General features: G+C 43.0%; 1 protein-coding gene and 1 long non-coding RNA gene across 3 annotated transcripts in view; both read right to left on the bottom strand.

Moving 5' to 3' along the window:
- The window catches only part of LOC141963792 (uncharacterized), a 121194-nt gene extending 109670 nt beyond the window's left edge, over positions 1 to 11524 (bottom strand). Inside the window, exons 1-2 of the long non-coding RNA XR_012634207.1 lie at positions 11220 to 11524; positions 8942 to 9124 (exon numbers count right to left, since the gene is read on the bottom strand). This is a non-coding gene — a long non-coding RNA (uncharacterized LOC141963792). The remainder of the gene's footprint in view (positions 1 to 8941; positions 9125 to 11219) is intronic.
- Positions 11525 to 12111: 587 nt separating this feature from the next.
- The window catches only part of SALL1 (spalt like transcription factor 1), a 16839-nt gene continuing 9737 nt past the window's right edge, over positions 12112 to 19213 (bottom strand). For both annotated transcript variants that reach the window (XM_074913336.1, XM_074913335.1), the window contains 2 exons: positions 15754 to 19166; positions 12112 to 14699 (listed from right to left, as the gene is read on the bottom strand). In XM_074913336.1, coding sequence (XP_074769437.1) covers positions 14259 to 14699; positions 15754 to 19166 — 3854 coding nt within the window. In that variant the 3' untranslated portion in view covers positions 12112 to 14258. The remainder of the gene's footprint in view (positions 14700 to 15753; positions 19167 to 19213) is intronic.

Raw genomic sequence — 19213 nt, 5'->3', positions numbered from 1 at the left:
TTCTGGATCGCTATATACGTTGCCAAAATGGAAAAGGAGGAGAAGAGAATACATCAGACCAAAGTCTTTGCAGTTGACTAAATAAATCAGCAGCTTTCTTGCACAAGTTAATTATAATAGTAAGTTAAAGTAACACCAAGGATCATATGAATATCTGGTAAATATTTCTCTCACCTGGTATACAGGCTATTGAATATGAAGCAGTTTCTGTCTCTCTGATGTTTCCATCTGAAATAGACAAAAGTGCTACCTGTCTGTCATTCCCTGATTAAATCTAAGGCCAAGCTTACCATCTGTTTGTGCAAATGAAAAGTGTAATATTCCACCAACTACTCTGCATGATCACTTTACCTAAGTGTTTCCTGCAAAATGATTTTCAGTTCATCCAGAGCTTATTTTTAGAACAAAAAGAATCACCAGAAAGCACCATGCTTTTAGCTAATAATCATGATCCAGCTGACTTTATGCTTGATTTGTCAACTCTTAGCCATAAATATTACATGAATTGCAACTTCTACAATTCCTTCAAAACTGACTGTAAAAGCTATATACATATGAAGATAATAAAATGCTCATATTGATTTCCCTTCTTATGTGTGTTCTGTTTTTAAGGCAACCTGAATTATATCATCATCAGGGTATTGCACCTACACAAAGATTTGGATGTGCTTGGATTCATAAGGGTACCAGAGGCTTGTGTCTATGCCTAACAAATCACTGCAGCTTTAATAAAGTCAGAGTACAGCCACACATTCTGTTAAATAAAAATAATAGAAAAAAACTCTAGATAAATCAGATCCCGTACTTTGTTAATTTAAGGTATAGGTAGGAATCACTCTAGTATTAGGCCACTGGGCATCTAATCTTTCCAGCTTTTGCAGTATCTCTGTGTTAGCCATCATGTGCCCTGTAGTGTAAGTGAACAAAGAAATTCTGACGCTCTTCTATCTCATTCTGAAAACCAGAGCGATATACTGTCACAATCCCAGAACAGAAATATGAGATGATGTCTTCAAGCAGTGATGCTTTGCCGTTGTAAATAAAACTGATAAACCGAGCTGTCTGGAGTTGAAAGTAAACTCTGTATTGTCCAAACGTATGTCAGCTCCGTTTACCTGCACATGCCTTTGACAACAGTACGGTCCTGCAGCCCTCATGTCCAGCCCCTGACATCCCAGAACCTTCCCACAAATGGATGCACAGGGGAGGAGCTGACTGCACGTAGACCATTCCTTATATAAATAACTTATGATGGACAATTCAAGGTTTTTCCCACCAACTTTATTTTTCCTCCCATGCTTCAACCACCCTGAACAGCTCTTAAAACTAACACACGTATCTCTTCAACCAATATATTTATTCTCCTGCTAATGCCACTGTTCATCTAATATAAGGCATGAAGCAATGGGTAGAAGTGGGGAAAAAAAAGAGTCCCAAATAGCTTGTTTCATCTTTTTCTCTTTTTTTAAAGATTTTTTTTTTCTAATAATGCCCCTGTGATTCTACTGTAGCACATTCAAAAAAGAGCAAAGCACACCAGAAAAGTATAAGCAGTGGGAAATATGTACTATATCCTTCTGCTTTTTTTCTTCATGTCTCCAAAATAAACTACAAATTTCCCATGTTGAAAAGTTCTTCCTTAAGTTAATAAAATCTGTCACTTTCCATAATGGTTGACTTGAAGACAGTCCACAGGTGCAGTATTCTGTTGTTCACAGCTTGGGAAGTCAAGGCTTATAATAAAAAGCCCTCTGTGTTATGGTCCTCCTTCCCCATCAATTCACATCAAGTATTATTAGAATCATCTGCCACCTCAGTGGTGCTTCCTCTGTGCTCAAACTGCAGAAGCAACAATGACATTTTACTGCTCTGCAGGTGCTGCTGTGTGTGGTCATGAACACAGAAGTGTGGCCTGCTATTGTTCTCCAGTAGCACTTTGATCTCAAACACAAAAAGCCACATAGCTGGCTGCCCTATTCATTCTTACGCTGGGTTTATACGGGTGAGAGAAAGAAGAGGTGACAAGAGATGGGCAATCCATAATATTTATTTCAACAAATGCTTCAAATCTTTTTAAACATCATAAGAACATGGCTCATTAAACTACAACAGCCTTGAAATTGTGTTATAAAACCACAAAACAAAAATCAATACTTCTGCTGGAAAGAAGGTAATGAAATATATCGAGTTGGTTGAAAAGTGGTTTGTATGAATCATAATATTATTATGTGCACATCACTTCTACTCCCAATACTTAAAGTTAACAAACTAGGGAGTGCTTTCTTTCCCATCACTTAAACAGGTGCTACGAGGTGGTATTTATCAAAGTTATTTTCCACACTCAATCCTTCTGCCATAAATAATGCTGGGATATAGGAGGCTTAGTAAAGGGAGATCAATTCAATGCATATTTGCTACCTGAGCTTCAGCTGTTGTATTATTTCACAGTCTGATCAATAACGTGCTCTATAAGAGCAAAGGAAAAAGCCGCAACATCACCCTGATGAGTCACTGTAGGTTTATTACTGAACCAGAAGGATGTAACATTTCTGATTTTAGTAAAGACTAAATTTGGTAGCAGCATTTGACCACTATTAAATAGTTTAACACTCTGTTTCAAGTCTTTTGCAATGACTTGTCCAGATTTTCAGAAGTGTTACATAAACTCTTCTGGAATCAACACTCCCTTTGCTGAAAAAGATCCTCTGGAATATGATTTAGAATTCTCTCTCATTTATTTTAAACTGGCATTACTGCTCTTCAAATGAATCCAGAGAAATCTGGTACTTAAAGATATTTTAACACAGGCAAGCAATAATGGCATTAAAAATGAACACTGAACAGTATGAGATGAAGGAACAGGAAGGAAGCACTCATGAATGAGGCCTAAGTTATTTGATTCTCCCAGATGTTAATGTAGGTTTCTCACTCAGAAACTGTAGCATAAGGTTCTTCTATCGGACATAACCCAGGAAAAATTTACCCCTTTCTACCCACAGCCCTTCACATACACATACTATGAAAAGTTTCTTACTTAATATCTTTCTCCGGAAAAATCAACCATAAATACCTAGAAACATTGAAGAACAGAAGGAAGAAGACACTGAATAGTAACTAAATGAGACTTGCAAAAGGCTCAGCAGCTACTAGCAGCCACTGTACTCTCACCCTCCTCAGAAATAAAAAACGAAATCTGCCAGAACTGCCCATCCCTGCCAACCCCCTTTTGTAGTGTAATCAGAAGACAACAAAAACTTCCTCTACCAAAATTCATCCATTTAAAAGGACTGTGCTACACCCACAAGTCTTTGAAGAAGAAATAAAGAAGAAAACCATATATCAAAAGTCAATTGATGTAGGGAACTAAAAGCAGTTTTTTAAGACTTGTGCAGAGTGCTTAGATTAACTATTTCCACCAACAGAAAAATTAGAGAGTGTTAAACAGAGTCCAAGCTAGGCTCTGGGAAGAGAGGAATACAGAGCATAACCCGAGACCTCTGTACCTCTGGTTTGCTGAAGAGAACCAAGATGAGACCAACCCTTGATTTAGGACAAACTCATTCAAGGAATTTCCATAGTTGCCAGTGCTGTAGCCAAAAGCAACTTTGCACATCACTTCTGGCACTATGAACCCTGACAGGGTAGACTGAACCATTTTACTGAACTTCAGCCATTCTAAAGTCTCCTGTACTGGAGATCTGTCCTAACAGACATCCCATCATTTTAGGACGTTATGGTAGCACTGGAAAGACTCAGGATGTCCACTCACCACCAGAGACGAAAAGCTTAGATTTTATGTCACCCAAGCAGAAAAATCTCACTTTCTACAGCATGTAAGCCACTAACCCCAACTAGGGGCTGTTTCTGCAGAGACTGAGGAAATACCATCCTGTAAATGAACATCTCAGCTTTCCTTTAGCATGAAGAATAGACTAGTTTCTCCAATTCCAGCAGAGATCCTTTCCAAATTATGCTTTGATTTTACTACTTACCGAGAGAGGAAGAAAAGGTACTACAGCTGGTAGGTACTGATATTTAATCTTGAATTTATTTTTACTTTACTGTTTTCTATAAATAGTCATCTTTCACCAGCTCTACTGCTGCTAGAACCTTTTCCAGTAACTGCCAACATTACACAGAGCCTTAACCCTTGAGAGAGAGAGAAAGGGAGGAAGGGAGGAAGGGAGGAAGGGAGGAAGGGAGGAAGGGAGGAAGGGAGGAAGGGAGGAAGGGAGGAAGGGAGGAAGGGAGGAAGGGAGGAAGGGAGGAAGGGAGGAAGGGAGGAAGGGAGGAAGGGAGGAAGGGAGGAAGGGAGGAAGGGAGGAAGGGAGGAAGGGAGGAAGGGAGGAAGGGAGGAAGGGAGGAAGGGAGGAAGGCAAGAGACAACTACTAATCCTCAAGAGAGAGACATATCACATCACCACAGGACTCCCTGCTACTTTAGAGCCTTCTACAGTAACAAATTGTATGTTAAATTCATCCACTTATGGCTGAATCTCCCCCAAAACTTATCTGGAAATGCAGCAGCCTGGATTTGGCCCTCTACAAAGGGCTAAATAATACTGCATACATCTTCCCACAGTCCCATTCCGTGTCAGCTACAGGAGCCTTACTACATCATGGCTCTATCAGCACACTGACCCCCCCTGCTTGTACACATAAAGACTAATCAAACAACAAACTAATTGCTTTCATTTGATAACAATAAAAAAATATATATTTTTCTGGAGGAAAACTGCTGGCCAGACAGGGCAGGCATTAGGATGATCTCAGTGTGTGTCTAGGATGTCAGCTTGTAACTGTCCACTCTCATGGGTTTTGGGCCATGATTTTAAGTGACTTTGTGTCATCATGCTTTAAAAGACTGATTTTCAGACAGAGTAGCACTTTCTAAAAATCATGATTCTTTGGGATGGTTTAAGTTGAACATTATATGAATCAAAATAGTAAAATAAATCATTGAGTAAGCTTGAAATTTAGGCCAAGTTACAAGAAAGGTATGTGTGTGTTGGGTGGAAATTGCTGCCCACATTCTTTATTTCTCCTGTTCTTATTGTTGTTACTGTTGTCAATATCTGATTTTCAGATAAAAAGAAAGCCCTTCAAGATGAGCAGTAGATAAAGCCAGGACTTCAGACTTCAGTTGACAGTTACTTCAGACTCCTGATAAAATGAAACTCACTCTGTTATGTTTCTCTGCAAGACAGTTGGGGAAAGAACATCTAAACATAAACAGAACTTGCTGACTTCTATGGCCAGTGTTTCAAAACCCAGAGCTACCCTTTCAAAAGCAAAGATTGTCACTGCCATATGTAGGGCTATAAGGAGCAAATTGGTCAAACAGAGAAAAATCTCTCAGAGGGTCCAAAAATATTTCCTGTCTTTATAATCATTGCTAGTGCTCAGCAGTAGAGCAGACAATGGACATACCTGCAGCTGCATTTCAACACATGGCTGCACTACTGTGCCTGTTACTTGTAATTTTCTACAATACGTGGAGATACATACTCTCTGGGAGAAAACAAAGAGCATCAGGAACATTACAAAGACTTGCACCAAAACCAGCAGCTGCAGAGGACTCCAGTTTGCACACTTTATTGCAGTGTGCTCTCCACTACACAATACCGGCACTAGCCCTTTCACATCTTCCCTCCTACCTCACACACTACCCTCAAACAATCAGGAAGTCACTAAGGCAACAAGTCTGACCCTAAACTGTCATACTGTACATCATCCAGCATTTTTCTTGTAATTAAATATAACCTTTACAATTCCATATACTTTGTTTTACCATTTTTTTTTTTCCTTACACAGGGAATATAACAAGAGAACTCATTACCTGCAGTCCAGGCTGAAAGTTATCTGTGATAAGTATCACTGAAATTGGAAATCAACTACAGGTACTTGTCTGCAAGGCAGCAAATATAATTACTATTTCTTTATACTGTGCCTCAGAAAGGGAAATTCTGCCTACATGGAAAATTTTGAAAGATTGTGGCTACATCCAGTAGTTCAGCAAAAACACAGTATCTTGAGACCTTTTGCAAATACAGTAAAAATGTAAGCATGTATAACATGGCATTCACTTTTAAACTTCACCTGGTAAGTGGCAAATGTGTTCCTGAGCTACCAGCAGAGCACTTCCAGGTGTTCTGATAGATGCTGAAATTCAAAATAGCTGTTTTGTATTGAATATTTCATAAGCATTTATATTCCAAGATAGGAGACATGTATGACATACACACATTGTAAAAGACCAATCTGAACAGTTCCACATCTAAATATCCAAAATAAACCGAAATTAAAGGTAAGGAACTATTGTTGGCATCATTTTACAAAGCACATCAAGAGCAACTTGCCCAAGGCAACACGTGCCCAGAGCCAAGGATGAAACTTCCATTTCCTAAATTAGCCCCTCACACTTTAACCACAAGTGAAACCTTTACATAAGCCTCCAAGGTTCCAAACCACGCTCAATTAAGATGTAATAAATTCCATTCAACAGAACTAACAATAAAAGAATATGTGTGCATCGAGCTAGTACGTGCATCAGTAGATAGCGGGTGAAAGCAACAACAAAATAACATGTGCAAACATCACCGATGCAGGAATTAAATTTCAGTATTGCTGTCAACTTTTCATTTTCACTAATTGCTTTTAAGAAAGCCAGACATTTTTCCTCAGTCCATTTTACCTTTTTCCTCCATTCGACAAATATTGATTTTCATTTCCTCCAAGTTTAAGTGCATTGAATGCTATTGTGACTGGTTCGTTTGCTTTTTTGTTTGTGTCCCAGCTTTATTGAGGATGCCAGCATGAATGCATACAGCTTTGGAAAGAGAGAATTGGTTTAATAACTTCTTCAAATCCAGGAGAGAACACAAAAGCCCAGTCTACTTTTTTGTATAGGTCAAGCAAGAAAAGTGACTCTAGGTGACTATCTAATGTCAGTAATGAGACTGCTGAAGTAATAGCCTTGGTGTTTTTAAGCTGTTACTCCTATGTTCTGTCACAACAGGACAAATTATGGAGTGTTCTCCCTCTGCTTCAGTGCAAAGTCAGATATAGTATCTTAAAAATGCCTGTGGTGGCATTTTAAGCTAAGCCTATTTTGTAGACAGTTGGCCCTTTAGGAGGCTTGGTTTGGAAGGCAACATCTCAGGAAATTCTGGCTCAAACGAGCTACAGCTTTATGAATTCTTTTCTGCCTGACTCACAGATACATAGGCTCAATCTCCTTTTGTAAGATGATGTCCTTGAGCTTTGAGAACATGCCTCGTACATTCTGGACACTTCCCTATCTTACGGTCTTTTTCAACAAATAAGAAATCACTCTGTAGTGATATGAATAAAGAGTACTTATGTGATCTATGCCACCCATTCAAATATGGAAGGGGGAGGAAGTCTCAGTGGACAGAAATAAACATCTGGACTGAAAGGGAAAGACAGTAACACCTTAAACTGCCAGACACTGTTACAGAAATTGTCTGTGCAGCACTCATTCATTCATCAGTGTTAGAACAAGTTCAGCTGACTTAAGCAGGGGGTTAAATTAGTTTACATGTATCAGCACCAGAGGTCTATGCTAGTATTAAGAGATCCCCCATAACTGAGCTAACTAGTGATCTAGCCATCACAAAGAGCCTCGTTCTCAGCAGCAGCTCTGACACAAGTTGCTGAGAGGACTTGGTACTCAGTCTAGACAAGTAAACAGACACATAAACCTCTGAAATCTGCTGTCTCTCTCTATATAATTTGCTATTCTCTGGATCCTCTAGCCAACAGAAAGATAGGAGTTCATATGAATGCACATTTAGCATTGAACACGATTATCCACTTAGTTATTGTACATATGAAACAAATGTTAGCTTCAGTATGTATTAACTGACATTTTAAAATCCCAATGAAAGGAAAGCAATTTAGAATTATTCACTGCCAAAGGAAGCTCATTTTCAAAACAGACACTGCTTTGAAAAAAAAAAATCTCAACGTGATTCATTTGGTTAGTCTCACTGGCTCCGCTTTGAAATTATTTTTCATGGAAAAGATGGGGAAAAGAAAGGAAGTAGTGACCAGTGGGGTTAAATCTGTGACAGTGTGCCAGACTACTCCATTTTTTGCTTTCCATATTCAATTCTGAATACTGCTTGTGTTGCACCACCTGATGCCAGGTGCTGCAGGGCTTCTGCTACACCCACCTGACATTGTGATGCTGCATTTTTAAGGCCTTTAAATAATGAAAATAGACCTTTGCACTTCAGCACTGCCCTGGTCAAGAGAGCTGTCTGTACAGATAATGCGAATGTCTGCCAACATGGAGAGACTTCTTCATTTTGAAATGAAATGACATCAGGAGTTTCAGGGCTGATCGTTCCAGTGAGGACCTTCCTTATTACCACTAGCGACAAAGTCTAACATGGGTATGGACGTGGTTTTGGTCCTCATCTAACCTGAATTTAAACTGCTTTCCAAAAGTGACAGTAACTTCTGAAAGTTAAGAAAAGGCTGCAATTTGAGTTAATTAGTTAACTGCTAAAAAAAGGAAGATGATAGTGCTTCCTTATTTTACAACTCTCCAGTAGGCATTCTCACAGGTATACCATATGCTCCGTGTCAGCTGCACCCAAGATGCTGGCCCCACACAGCATGCACAGCATTGTGGAGAATGTCTCCAACCCTTCAGTGCATGCTATTCACCAGCTCTCAGTGCTAGACAGATTTCAGCACTAAAGGAAACCTCTTTCCTGGTCTCCCATTCTCACTCTACTGCTCCTCCTCCCATATCATCAAGAGATTTTGCCTCTGGATTCAAAAATACGTCTCAAGAGAAACAGAAGATAAAATGGAAACCCAAGCAAGAGACTCATGTTAGGACAAAACTATAATATAATTTGAGCCAGAAACTTAATTTTAATCACTGCCAAGCTTACACCTCACTTACCTGTAAAATATTCCAGCCACCACATGTGATTCAGGGCCCCCCAGTACCCCATGTACCTGGAACAAGGAGATCTTCTCAAGGAAGAATCATCATGCACTTGCCACCTTCCAGGCATCTGCTAGGCTACTGCCAGTAGCGACAGAGGGACTGGGTCATGGTAGCCATTCTGATAATAGCTATAACCTGGATGTAAGAACCAGAAATATCAAATCAGGAAACAGAACATAAATGCAGCTGTCAGTCACTCTGTTCTCAGCTGAAGTTACATACTTTCCAATTCCCGTTCTTTCCTATTAAGATTAATATTTCCAAGCTTCTACTCCTCCTTAAGTTTTTGTCTAGAGATAGGTATTTATACAAGAGACTATATTGTATGTGAAATTTTTAAGACATTATATTTCAACTCAGCAGTTAAGAGACATATTGCTTCCGGCTTGTATAAATAACTGTACCCACTTATTTGCAAGGCATTATTTTAACTTCTGTCAACTCATATTCATGGGAGAAGGAAACCAAATAGAAACATGTTATTTCGATTAAAAAAAAAAAACAAAAAACAGAGATAAAGCTGGAGAAGTACTGAAGACTGGCAGGGAGGCAGCAAAAAATAACTGCCATGTTACAAAGTCACACCTTCTCCTGCCAAGTAAAACTGGCCTCCTGCAAAGATGCAACCTGCTGCTTGTGACTTCAGGACTCCCAAAAGCAGGAACTATGCCCCAAAGAAAAGGTCAAATCAAGCAGCAACTGTTGCATTTTGATGGTCAGCAGCAAATATTCTTTCCAAAGCAGGGCTGGAGAGATTTGTTGACCACTACAGCAGGGAAGACTTACAACCTCTCCCTAAATCTCAAACCACAGCCCAGTCCAGGAAGAAGCGCTGAAACCCATCCGACTTTACCCTGAGAAAAGGCCTTAGGATTTGGTCGTCATTAGCACACGGAATAAGGCAAGCAGTTTGGTGCTCCCCTTCCCTTCTCACACCTGCCTCGCCAAAAGACAAACCTCATTCCTGCCCATCCGATGTGCTGCCCTGACCCTTTCTCTCCACTCTGCTGGTATAGTAGGTCCTTTTAATTAGCCCTCCACGCCCTTCTCAGGCTTTCATTCCCTCTGCTCCGCTACATCTACGCGGTTTGCCCCAGGGAAGTGCCCACCCGCCGGGCTGCGCCGTGGCCGGGGCACCGCGGGCGGGCCGGGCGTCCCCCTCGGCGGGCGGCGGAACGGCGCGTCCCCGCTCCCCTCTCTCGGTCGCCGCCACGTCCTCGCTTCCTCTCCTCCCTACGGTATTCGGGGAAAGCCCCAAATTCCCGGGCCGTCTGCTAACAAAAACGCCCGGCTGGAGCGGCAGCCCCGCGGCTCACCCGGCCGGCACGGGCCGGACCCCTCCGGCCGCTCCGCCGCCGGCTCTTCCCAACCGGGGAAGTTTCGCACGCTATTAGCCCAATTTTTAAATAAATCACGTCTGCTTCTGGGGGGAAGAAAATTACTTGGGCTGATTAAATAAATGCGCTGAACGATCGTTGGCGCTTAGAAGAAAAAAAAAAAACAAAAACAAAAACAAACCCGCACCCCAAAAAAACAACGAACAAACCTACAAACCTACCCCCTTCCCCCCCCCCCCCCCCCGTGCTTTATTTTAATGGATGATAAAATTCTGATGGGCGAGGAGGAGAGAAAAAAAAAAAAAAAAAATCAGGCGAAGAAAACTTTGTTGCTAATGAGAAAACTGCGGCCACGCAAACAAAACTGTAAAGAAAAAAAAAAATCTATTCTTGAATAAGGATTAATTCAATGTCTGTGAATAGGAAATCCTGCGCTGGGTAATTGCAGCGAGGTAGCGCGGCTCCCAGCTGCGAGGCGACGCGGGCACCTTTGTGCGCTTGCCAGAAGACAGCTCTGGGGAGAGGTAACTTCCCCCGGTCCCCACGGTCTGGTGTCAAGTAACGGGAAATTTAACATTCCGCATTTCCAGAGCAAATTATCCCCCCGCCCCCCCGCTCGCCGGCAGCTCGCCGGCGGCCAGCCGGGCGCTCCGCCTGACGGGGCGGGGAGCCCCGCGCCCACCCTGACCCCGCACCCCGCGGGGCGCGGCCTCAGCACCCGCCGGCGGTGTCCCCGGCTTCGGCAGCGGCCCGGCCTGCAGCTCCGTTCGGGGGCGGCAGGAGAAACGGGAGGGAAAGCCCCTGCGCAGCGCGGGCGTACCAGACCGGGCACCCTCCGCCGAGCCCGGCGCAGCGGGAGGCACGGGAAGGGCTGACTCCCCCCCAGCACCCACCTGCGCAGTCGGTAGCGAGGGACGCACAGTGAAACGGCGGCGGGAGCCCGGCGGGGGAGGGCGCGGAGCGCACCGGCTTATCAGGGGAGCTCCCGCCCAGCCGGGCTCGCTCGTTGCAGTCAGGCGGGCGGCCGGGGGAAAGGGGCTCCCGCGGAGCCTCGCCCGCCGCAGCCGCGGCGAAACGCTTCTAAGAGGCCGGGGCAGAAGAGGGTCGCTCGCCGCCCGCGGGGGGCACCGGGCCTTGGGCGAGGAAACGCGGCCCCCCGGGCGGCGGGGCGCCCCGCGCCGCTTCGCTCCCCCCGCGGTGGCCGGTGCCCGCTCCGCGGCCCCCCCCAGCGGGCGGGGAAGCTGCCCCAGCGCCCCCCGCGCCGAGCGGCCGCGCCAGCTGCCCCCGCCCCCCCCGCGGGCGGCGGGCCGAGGGGGACGGCGAGGGGGAACCCCAGGGTGCTGGAAAGATTACCGAAGTGTTTTGTGGTGGGGGGGTTTTTTTCTCTTTCCGAGAAACGCCGAGCGCACACGTTACCCGGCGCCCGGGAGCGGGGCGCCCGCGGAGGCCCGCTGCCCCGGGCGCGGCTGCGGGGACCGGGCCGGGCCGCGGCCCCTCTGCTGGCGGGGCTGAAAGGGCCCGCGGCCCCCAAAGGCTCCGCTTTAACGGGAGAAGAGGGTCCGAGGGCTGGAGTTGAGGCTATTAATGAAATTCAAGCCGCGCAAAGGAAACCCTCCCAGAGCACTGGGGTCTGCTAACCCTGCCTTGCTTTGCTGTTGCACAAATCTAAACTCAGTTTAAAAGGAGAATTAGTTAGTATTTCATTGATAAAATCATCAAAATCCGTTTAATTTACCTTTTTCTGAGACCAAAAGGTGACTTGAAATTCTTAAATATTCACATTGACAAGCCAGCTGGCTCTAGTGTACAATTTACATGTTAACAAAAATGCATATCATGTACCAGATGAATCATCACATTCGAACAGGAAAAACTTCTGAAGACATGAAGTCCAAGAGGTATTCAGACTACAGTGTTAATACTTTCCTAAGGATTCATAGTCATGTGAAGGGTAAAAGTCCTCAAGAAAAGTATTTCTCACCCCAGCTTTTCAGTGTTAAATCCTCTGTGGTGCCCAGCTTACAATTTAAGACTACCAGGGGGAAGAGCAAAGTGATTGCTTCTGGTTTAAAAAGGCAAGCAACTCCCCCGACACGGATATTAAAGAAAATCCCATAACACAAAATACTTGAATTTTGGAATTTAAAAATATATAGATAGATTCACATGAACATAAAATCAGTTATTCCTGTTGGGTTTTTTGAAGGCAAAATTTGAAGGCAGACAAACTGATTTATTTTCCATAAATAATAATATGAGGAGATAAAACGCTACTGGGTGAAAATATTGGGCTGAATTCTGTTTCGCCAAATGCCCACTGAGGTTAATGATAACTGCAGGTGCAAAAGGGAAGCCAAATCATGTGCAAGGCCAAAGCAATTTTTTTTTTCCATCGAGTTATAAACCCCATATAATATAGAGAGGCTTGCAAGTGGACATCTTAACACAGATAGAGCAGCGTAAGCATGCCACAAACATACAATCTCATAGAATAAAATTAATATCAAATATAAAGCATTTGAACCAAATCAAGCCTTAAATGTGATAAATTATTTCCTTCAAAGGAAACTTACCTAGGCTTAATAAGGTCTTTGCTAGCAGCATTTTTTTTTATAAAGAAATTAAAAATGCCAAAATATCTACAATTTTATAAGGAGAAGGAGTTGAATAGTCAAGGAGAAATTTCCCACTGTTAGGGGGTATGAAAAATATACTAGCAATTAATATGCAATACATATATGTATACCCATACTTACAAATATAAACACACACATTGGACAGTTCATGTTAACCAAGGGAAAGGCTAAATAATACAAAGTGATTACTAAATACAGGTACACTTTAAAAACACAGAGACAGCAAATTTTATCTGTTGCAAAAATGTATTTGATTACTCGAGTAAAATTACAGTATCTCTGCTGTTAGTAAGTATTAAATGTTAAAGAAACTGGACCTCTTCTCTTTTCAACTTTCCGAGAAAGTGCATGTAACAGTCCAAGGTTCCCCCTGCCCTCCCCAATACCTAATACAAAATAAACAAACACTATACTTGTTCCCTTGGTCAAGGAGTAGGGCTTGGTCTTGTAAGGAACATATGTACATTTTAATGAAAGTGATGTCTTATTGTATATACAGGAGCATCTACAGTTGTCCACGGAAGTTGTTCAAGATGCCATACTTAGCAGCATTGTGAAAGTCCAGCACATTTTCTATAATGAACATACCTACAAGGCAAAATGTTACGTCTCAGTTTCAACTACCAAAACAACACTTCAGTATCTTCTCTAATAATCCGCGTGCTTATTACTGTACAGAAATGTATTAACATTTAAGACGACTCAAGTAAAAAGCACAATACAAATAACAGTTCAAAACGGAAAATGTTAAACCTACAAAAATTAAAGCAGTTTTAATTTTATAATAAAAATCAAAAACTGAGCTGTGTAAAGGACCCACACTGTTCAGTCTATATTCTCTCAGTCCTTTTCTTAACTCTGTTTGGAAAAATTAAACAATGTGTTTGCTGATAAAATTTCCAGCAGGATCAAAGTGTACATTTATATACAGATTTTTATTAGAGATCTAATGCATCACTGAGGCATCGCATCAGAGTTCATGTTAAACTGGATATAGAAAATAAGTTAATGCCAGAATAAGATCACCTAGCAGAACAGACTTGCAACTGCCATAAATGTTACAGCAAGTTTACAGCACTCTAGTCGATTAGTATTTAGTTCAAAATACAGGAGACCAAAGTTAATGCTTGCATTTGTTTGCAAAGCAAGGTTATATCACTAATAAATAAGCTCTCTTAGAACTCTAGAAGTAGACCATGGTACAAAAGAAAGTCTTTGCAGAGTTGTAGCCTGCAGTTTGAAAAAAGCAACCCTAGGTTGCATTATTTGCAGGAATGTTATTTATGAAGTTTTTTTCTAATTTGTTACAATTTCTTTGTTGTCTTCCACGAAACGTGTAAAACGGAAGTTTGTCCCATTTTCATTGCTTGCCATTTTCTCCAGACCAGCTAGAGGTGCGTTGGGTTCTGAATTCTGGAGCTTCTCGAGGCTTCCCGTCAAGCCGCTGATGGGAGAGCTGCTGCCGTTGCCCAGGCCCCCCGGCGCTGGAGGGATGCCACCGTTCTGGATGACAGAGATCTCGTTGGTCTTCATGGCCAAGCCATTGGAGAGTGCTGCTGCGTACTGGTTCCAGAAGCTGGAAGGGTCTCCATTCCCCGACCGCGCAGCCAAATCCTTCTGAAACATCTCTGGGAACTTCACAGGATTGCCTCCTAGAAATGTCATGGGGCCATCTACGGAAAGTCGTCTGCCTCGTCTTGCAGGAGTACTGTTCCACATGTGAGTGCCCATGTGAACCTGAAAGGAAAGAAAGGAAGAAACAAAAAAATAGGGGTTGACAGGGATTTCAAACTTATTTTGATCACAGAGAAGGCAGCAGTCCATGAACATGTCCAGTCTTGTTACATAATGAACGGCACACTAAAGGTAGTGGATGCAGGGCTCCGCTTCCCATCTGGAATAATAAACAAACTTCTTCTGGATTCGCCCATCACCATTACCCAGAATACCCCGCTTTCCTGCTGAACAATGCATTACTTGTTACTCTTTTTTTTTTATTACACGTATTTAGTTTATAATGACTTCACGTTATTCTGTCAATTGCAGATAGCTGCTTTCAGGGCTAGAATTGCTATGTCCACTTTCATTGCAATGGTAAGTATTGTATTTGACACCCTTTACCCTATAAATGTCCTTTTCAGACAGGCAGAAAGTATCCTTTACTGATTGCTCATCGGAGAGCCTTGTGTGTAGACAGAATGGCCTGAAAGTAATTATTCATCTCGCATTACTGGCAGCAACCTCTAGAGAAATACTCTGTCAACAGAAAAATGTACACAGTAAAGTGCTCAACTGGTGTTCTAAAACTTAAGTATATTTGCTTTTTCAAACACATATCAGCAGGAAATGTTAGTTATATAATCAATTAAAGTAATGCCCATTAGTTCTAGAATTATGTTAATAGTTTTTTTAAACACTCATCATCTTACATGATAGTTATGAAAAACAGCACATTCAAGAACCTTCCGCTTTTTAAAGAGGTGAGTTACAAAATGCGTTTCTCCGGTAATACTCCTTACCATCATTTGGCTGTTCCATTTCACACTCTACATAGTCTTTGCTGGTAGATGAATTTTAATTAAGCATCAAAAACAGCTCACACTTCAGATCAGCTGCCAACACAAGCACTCAACAAGAGGACATCTACGTGTACCAGAGCTGACTAAACACACCATTTGTCACACTGCAGATACCCAGGGGTACCACTGCTTGCAGCACTAACAGGTGTAAAAAATTAAAAACCCCCAGCAAGGAGAAAATGAAACCTAAGAACAGCAAGAGGAAGAAGTACCTTCAGATTGCCTTTTGTTGTGAATGCTCTTCCACATATAGTGCAGGCAAAAGGTTTCTCACCAGTGTGTGTCCTTTCGTGGATCTGCAGAGCACTGGAGGAAGAAAATGTTTTCCCACATGTGTTGCAGTAGTGCTGTTTGGGGGTTCTTCTGGGGAGAGCAGGGAGCAGGACAGGGGACGTGGCAGAGGAGGACAGCGGCCCCGAAGCAACTAGACCAGAGGGTGCTTCCTTGCTGTCCTGAGGAGAGCCGTGCACAAAGCCGTTAACCTCAGTCTTTATGAGCGATGACAGTGAATTAGCAGGCATAACCGAAGAGTTCTGATTAGAGCCAATACTGGAATTGGGCTCAAAAAGTTGTGATGGTAGATCTCGCATTTGATGTGTCAACATATGCTGCTTCAAATTACCCTTTGTGGAAAAGCCACGATTGCAAACTGTGCAAATAAATGGTCTCTCTTTGGTATGACTTCTGTAATGAATGTCCAAGGCACTCTGACAAGCAAATGTTTTGCCACAAATGTCACATGCGGTGTTCTTAAATTTACCTCTATCTCTGAAAGGAAAGAGCATACTCAGAGACTCTTCTTTAATCATTTTATCAGTGTTACTAGACGTCAAGTCCAAAGCACCACTGTTAGCTGGGGTTGGAGACAAACCATTGGCAAACTCACTTGGTAAAGCTCTTACTGGTTTCTCTTCAATACTGGGTGACTTGTGGTAATCATTAGTGCTGTTGGATGGGGACAAGGCCTGCATGGAAGAGGTAGACTCTGAGACAGCAGGGCTTCCAGCACTTTGGCTTTCCATATCACCACCAACAGATGACGAATCATTAGTCAAAACGTCCCCTTCCACCGACCCATTTTCAACCGACTTTAAGCTTGCCTGAAGTTGCTCAGCAAGTCCTGCATTGATCATTTTCATCTGATTTTCCAAAGCAGCGATACTTGACATTTCCAGGGGCAGAGGGGAAGAAGACAAGCTGTCTTGTGATGCATCTGCAGATTTAGGTGTATCTGGCACGCTGCTGTCAGGACAGTCTTCCATGTTCTCATCTGAGAAGTTGTCTATATCATCAAAATTCTTATCATCAAAAGATCCTGTATCTGATTCCATTGACTCGGGATAGTTTTCCATCACTGGGGTGTTGGGGATCTGCCCTCCCATGTGCATTCGGATATGTTGCTGTAGCACAACGGCGTTGGTGAATTTTTTCTGGCAGATCGGGCATGAATGTTGTACTCTCAGCGGGGGCATGGCACGGTGGACACTGTAATGAGTCTTTAAGTTGCCTTTAGTAGTGAAAGCACGACCACAGATTTTACATTTAAATGGCCTCTCACCAGTATGTGTGCGATAATGCATTTTCAGTGCGCTCTGGCAACTGAGAACTCGGTGGCAAATGATACACTCGTTAGGATCAGTTGCTTTTTTGTCAATGTTTTCTACCAGTTGCTGCAATTTTGATGTTTCAGATGCTGGCGTTGAATCCAATAGTCCTCCAAATGGAAACTTTGCCTTAAATTGCTCTGACATTAGAGGCATCAGTGGATTTGTAAAAGTGGCAACACCGCTGGAGCCCGGGTCTCCTGCCGGTGAGCTCATGGAGCTGCTCACATTAGTGACGGCGCTTGTGTTTTGAGAGTTTTCTTCCGTCTTGCCATTTGAGGTAGGCAAAGCACCAGCCTCTACCTCATCAGAAAGTCCATTGGAAATTTTTGATGTGGGATCAGCTGTTCCCGAGTCACTCTTGACAGAGCAGGGAGGGCTAGCAGAAGGATGGCTAATGGGAATCGGCTGAGGCTCCTCCGTTTTGATAAATGGGGTCAAGCTTGGAATCGTTGGTGGGAGTGGCAGGCCAACAGAAGTCGTCAGGGTGGAGAGGACTGGCTTGCTGTCCAGCCAGCTCGTGACAGGTTTCTCTGGGGGTATAGACATCCCGTAAGGAATACCTGTGCTTGTAGGAATATTGTCCAAATGCTCTGGCACTGGGTACGGATTCATTTGAATATGGGGGTATTTTTCTTTATGACGCTGAAAGTGGACCTTTAAGTTTCCCTTTGTGGAGAACCTGTTTCCACATATGTTGCATTTAAATGGCCTCTCGCCCGTGTGAGAACGTAAATGAATCTGCAAGGCACTGTCACTCCCAAACACTTTAGCACAGAACCTGCATTTATGCTTAAAGAATGCCTCATCTGAATTACTTTTTGCTTCAAAAGCAGTTACATTTGGTGGCTTGCTTTTTCTTTGCTGTGCCAAGGCAGTCAAGGAGTTTAAATCCTCTGCAGGTGTTCCAATATTGGACAAGGGACTGGAGAAAACAGAGTTACTAGGGGTGGGCTGAGGTAGAAGTGGATTAGATGCAGGACTTAATAAACTGCTTATTGCAAAAGCTGGTGAAGATGATGCTGATACTGGTGGGTTGCTGAGCTGTGAGCCACCAATACTTGAAGCCACTTTTTCTGAGGACGGTGTTGTAACTGCTGCTGCCAATATGTTAATATTTGGAGAAGAGCCACTACTGGATGGAATTAGAGTGTTGCCAGGGTTGCTCTGAGGTAGCTGTATAGGGGGTAGCTGTTTCACACCACTGATGCTGGCAGATTGACTAGCAAGGCTTTGTGCTAATCCAGCTGCTGCAGCCAGCTGCTGGGATAAATGGGAACTTAATGTGGACAAGGGGTTGGCAGATGTTCGTAAAGTACCTTGAGAAGGGCTAGAAGATGTTGGCATGTCTGTATTTTGGGAAGCCAACAGTAATATTTGGTGACGAATTTGTTCAATCAGTTGCAACTGATGGATCTGCTGCTGCTGTAACGCCAACAGTTGCTCCATCAGGGCAGGTACAGCAAGTTTACTGTTCGATGCGCCGTTACATCTCGCTTCCTGTGAGAACTGTGCCACTGCCACTTTCGTACTCTGAAGGTTTTCAATTATTACATTACTATTTATCACTGAAAAGTTGCCCAATGTTGTCAGATCCCCTATGTGAGGTAGAGAGGTTGTTACAGCTGAGGTACCCATTGTGGAGCTGTTACTGCTTGCAATACTATTGTTGACACTCTTGGAACTGCTACTGCTATTGTTAATGCTGGAAGCCTCCACATCCATGGATTCTTCCCTGTCAAGTTTGTTATGCTCTGAAAGGTCACTGCAGTCTACTTGATCTGTGTTATTAACTGTGTCATTCATCTGTTCATCAGGATTATCAGAAGGGGAACTAGGAGGGAAGGTTTCAGAAGGAGAAGCTGGATTTTCATTCACAATTAAAACTAATTGATTTTTAGTACAATTCTTCTTGTGTTGCAGGAGATCTGATAATTCAAAGAATTCAGCACAGCACCTGCCACAGACATGGGCGTCCTTGTTCTTAGTGGTTCGATTTGCTTGACCCTTTTCTGTGTCTCCTAAAACATCAAAAGATGATGGATTAGGAACCAAACAGTAATACAAA

The sequence above is a fragment of the Athene noctua genome, chromosome 9 (assembly GCF_965140245.1).
Source record: "Athene noctua chromosome 9, bAthNoc1.hap1.1, whole genome shotgun sequence".
NCBI lineage: Eukaryota > Metazoa > Chordata > Aves > Strigiformes > Strigidae > Athene > Athene noctua.
This window is presented reverse-complemented; position numbering and strand designations above follow the sequence as displayed.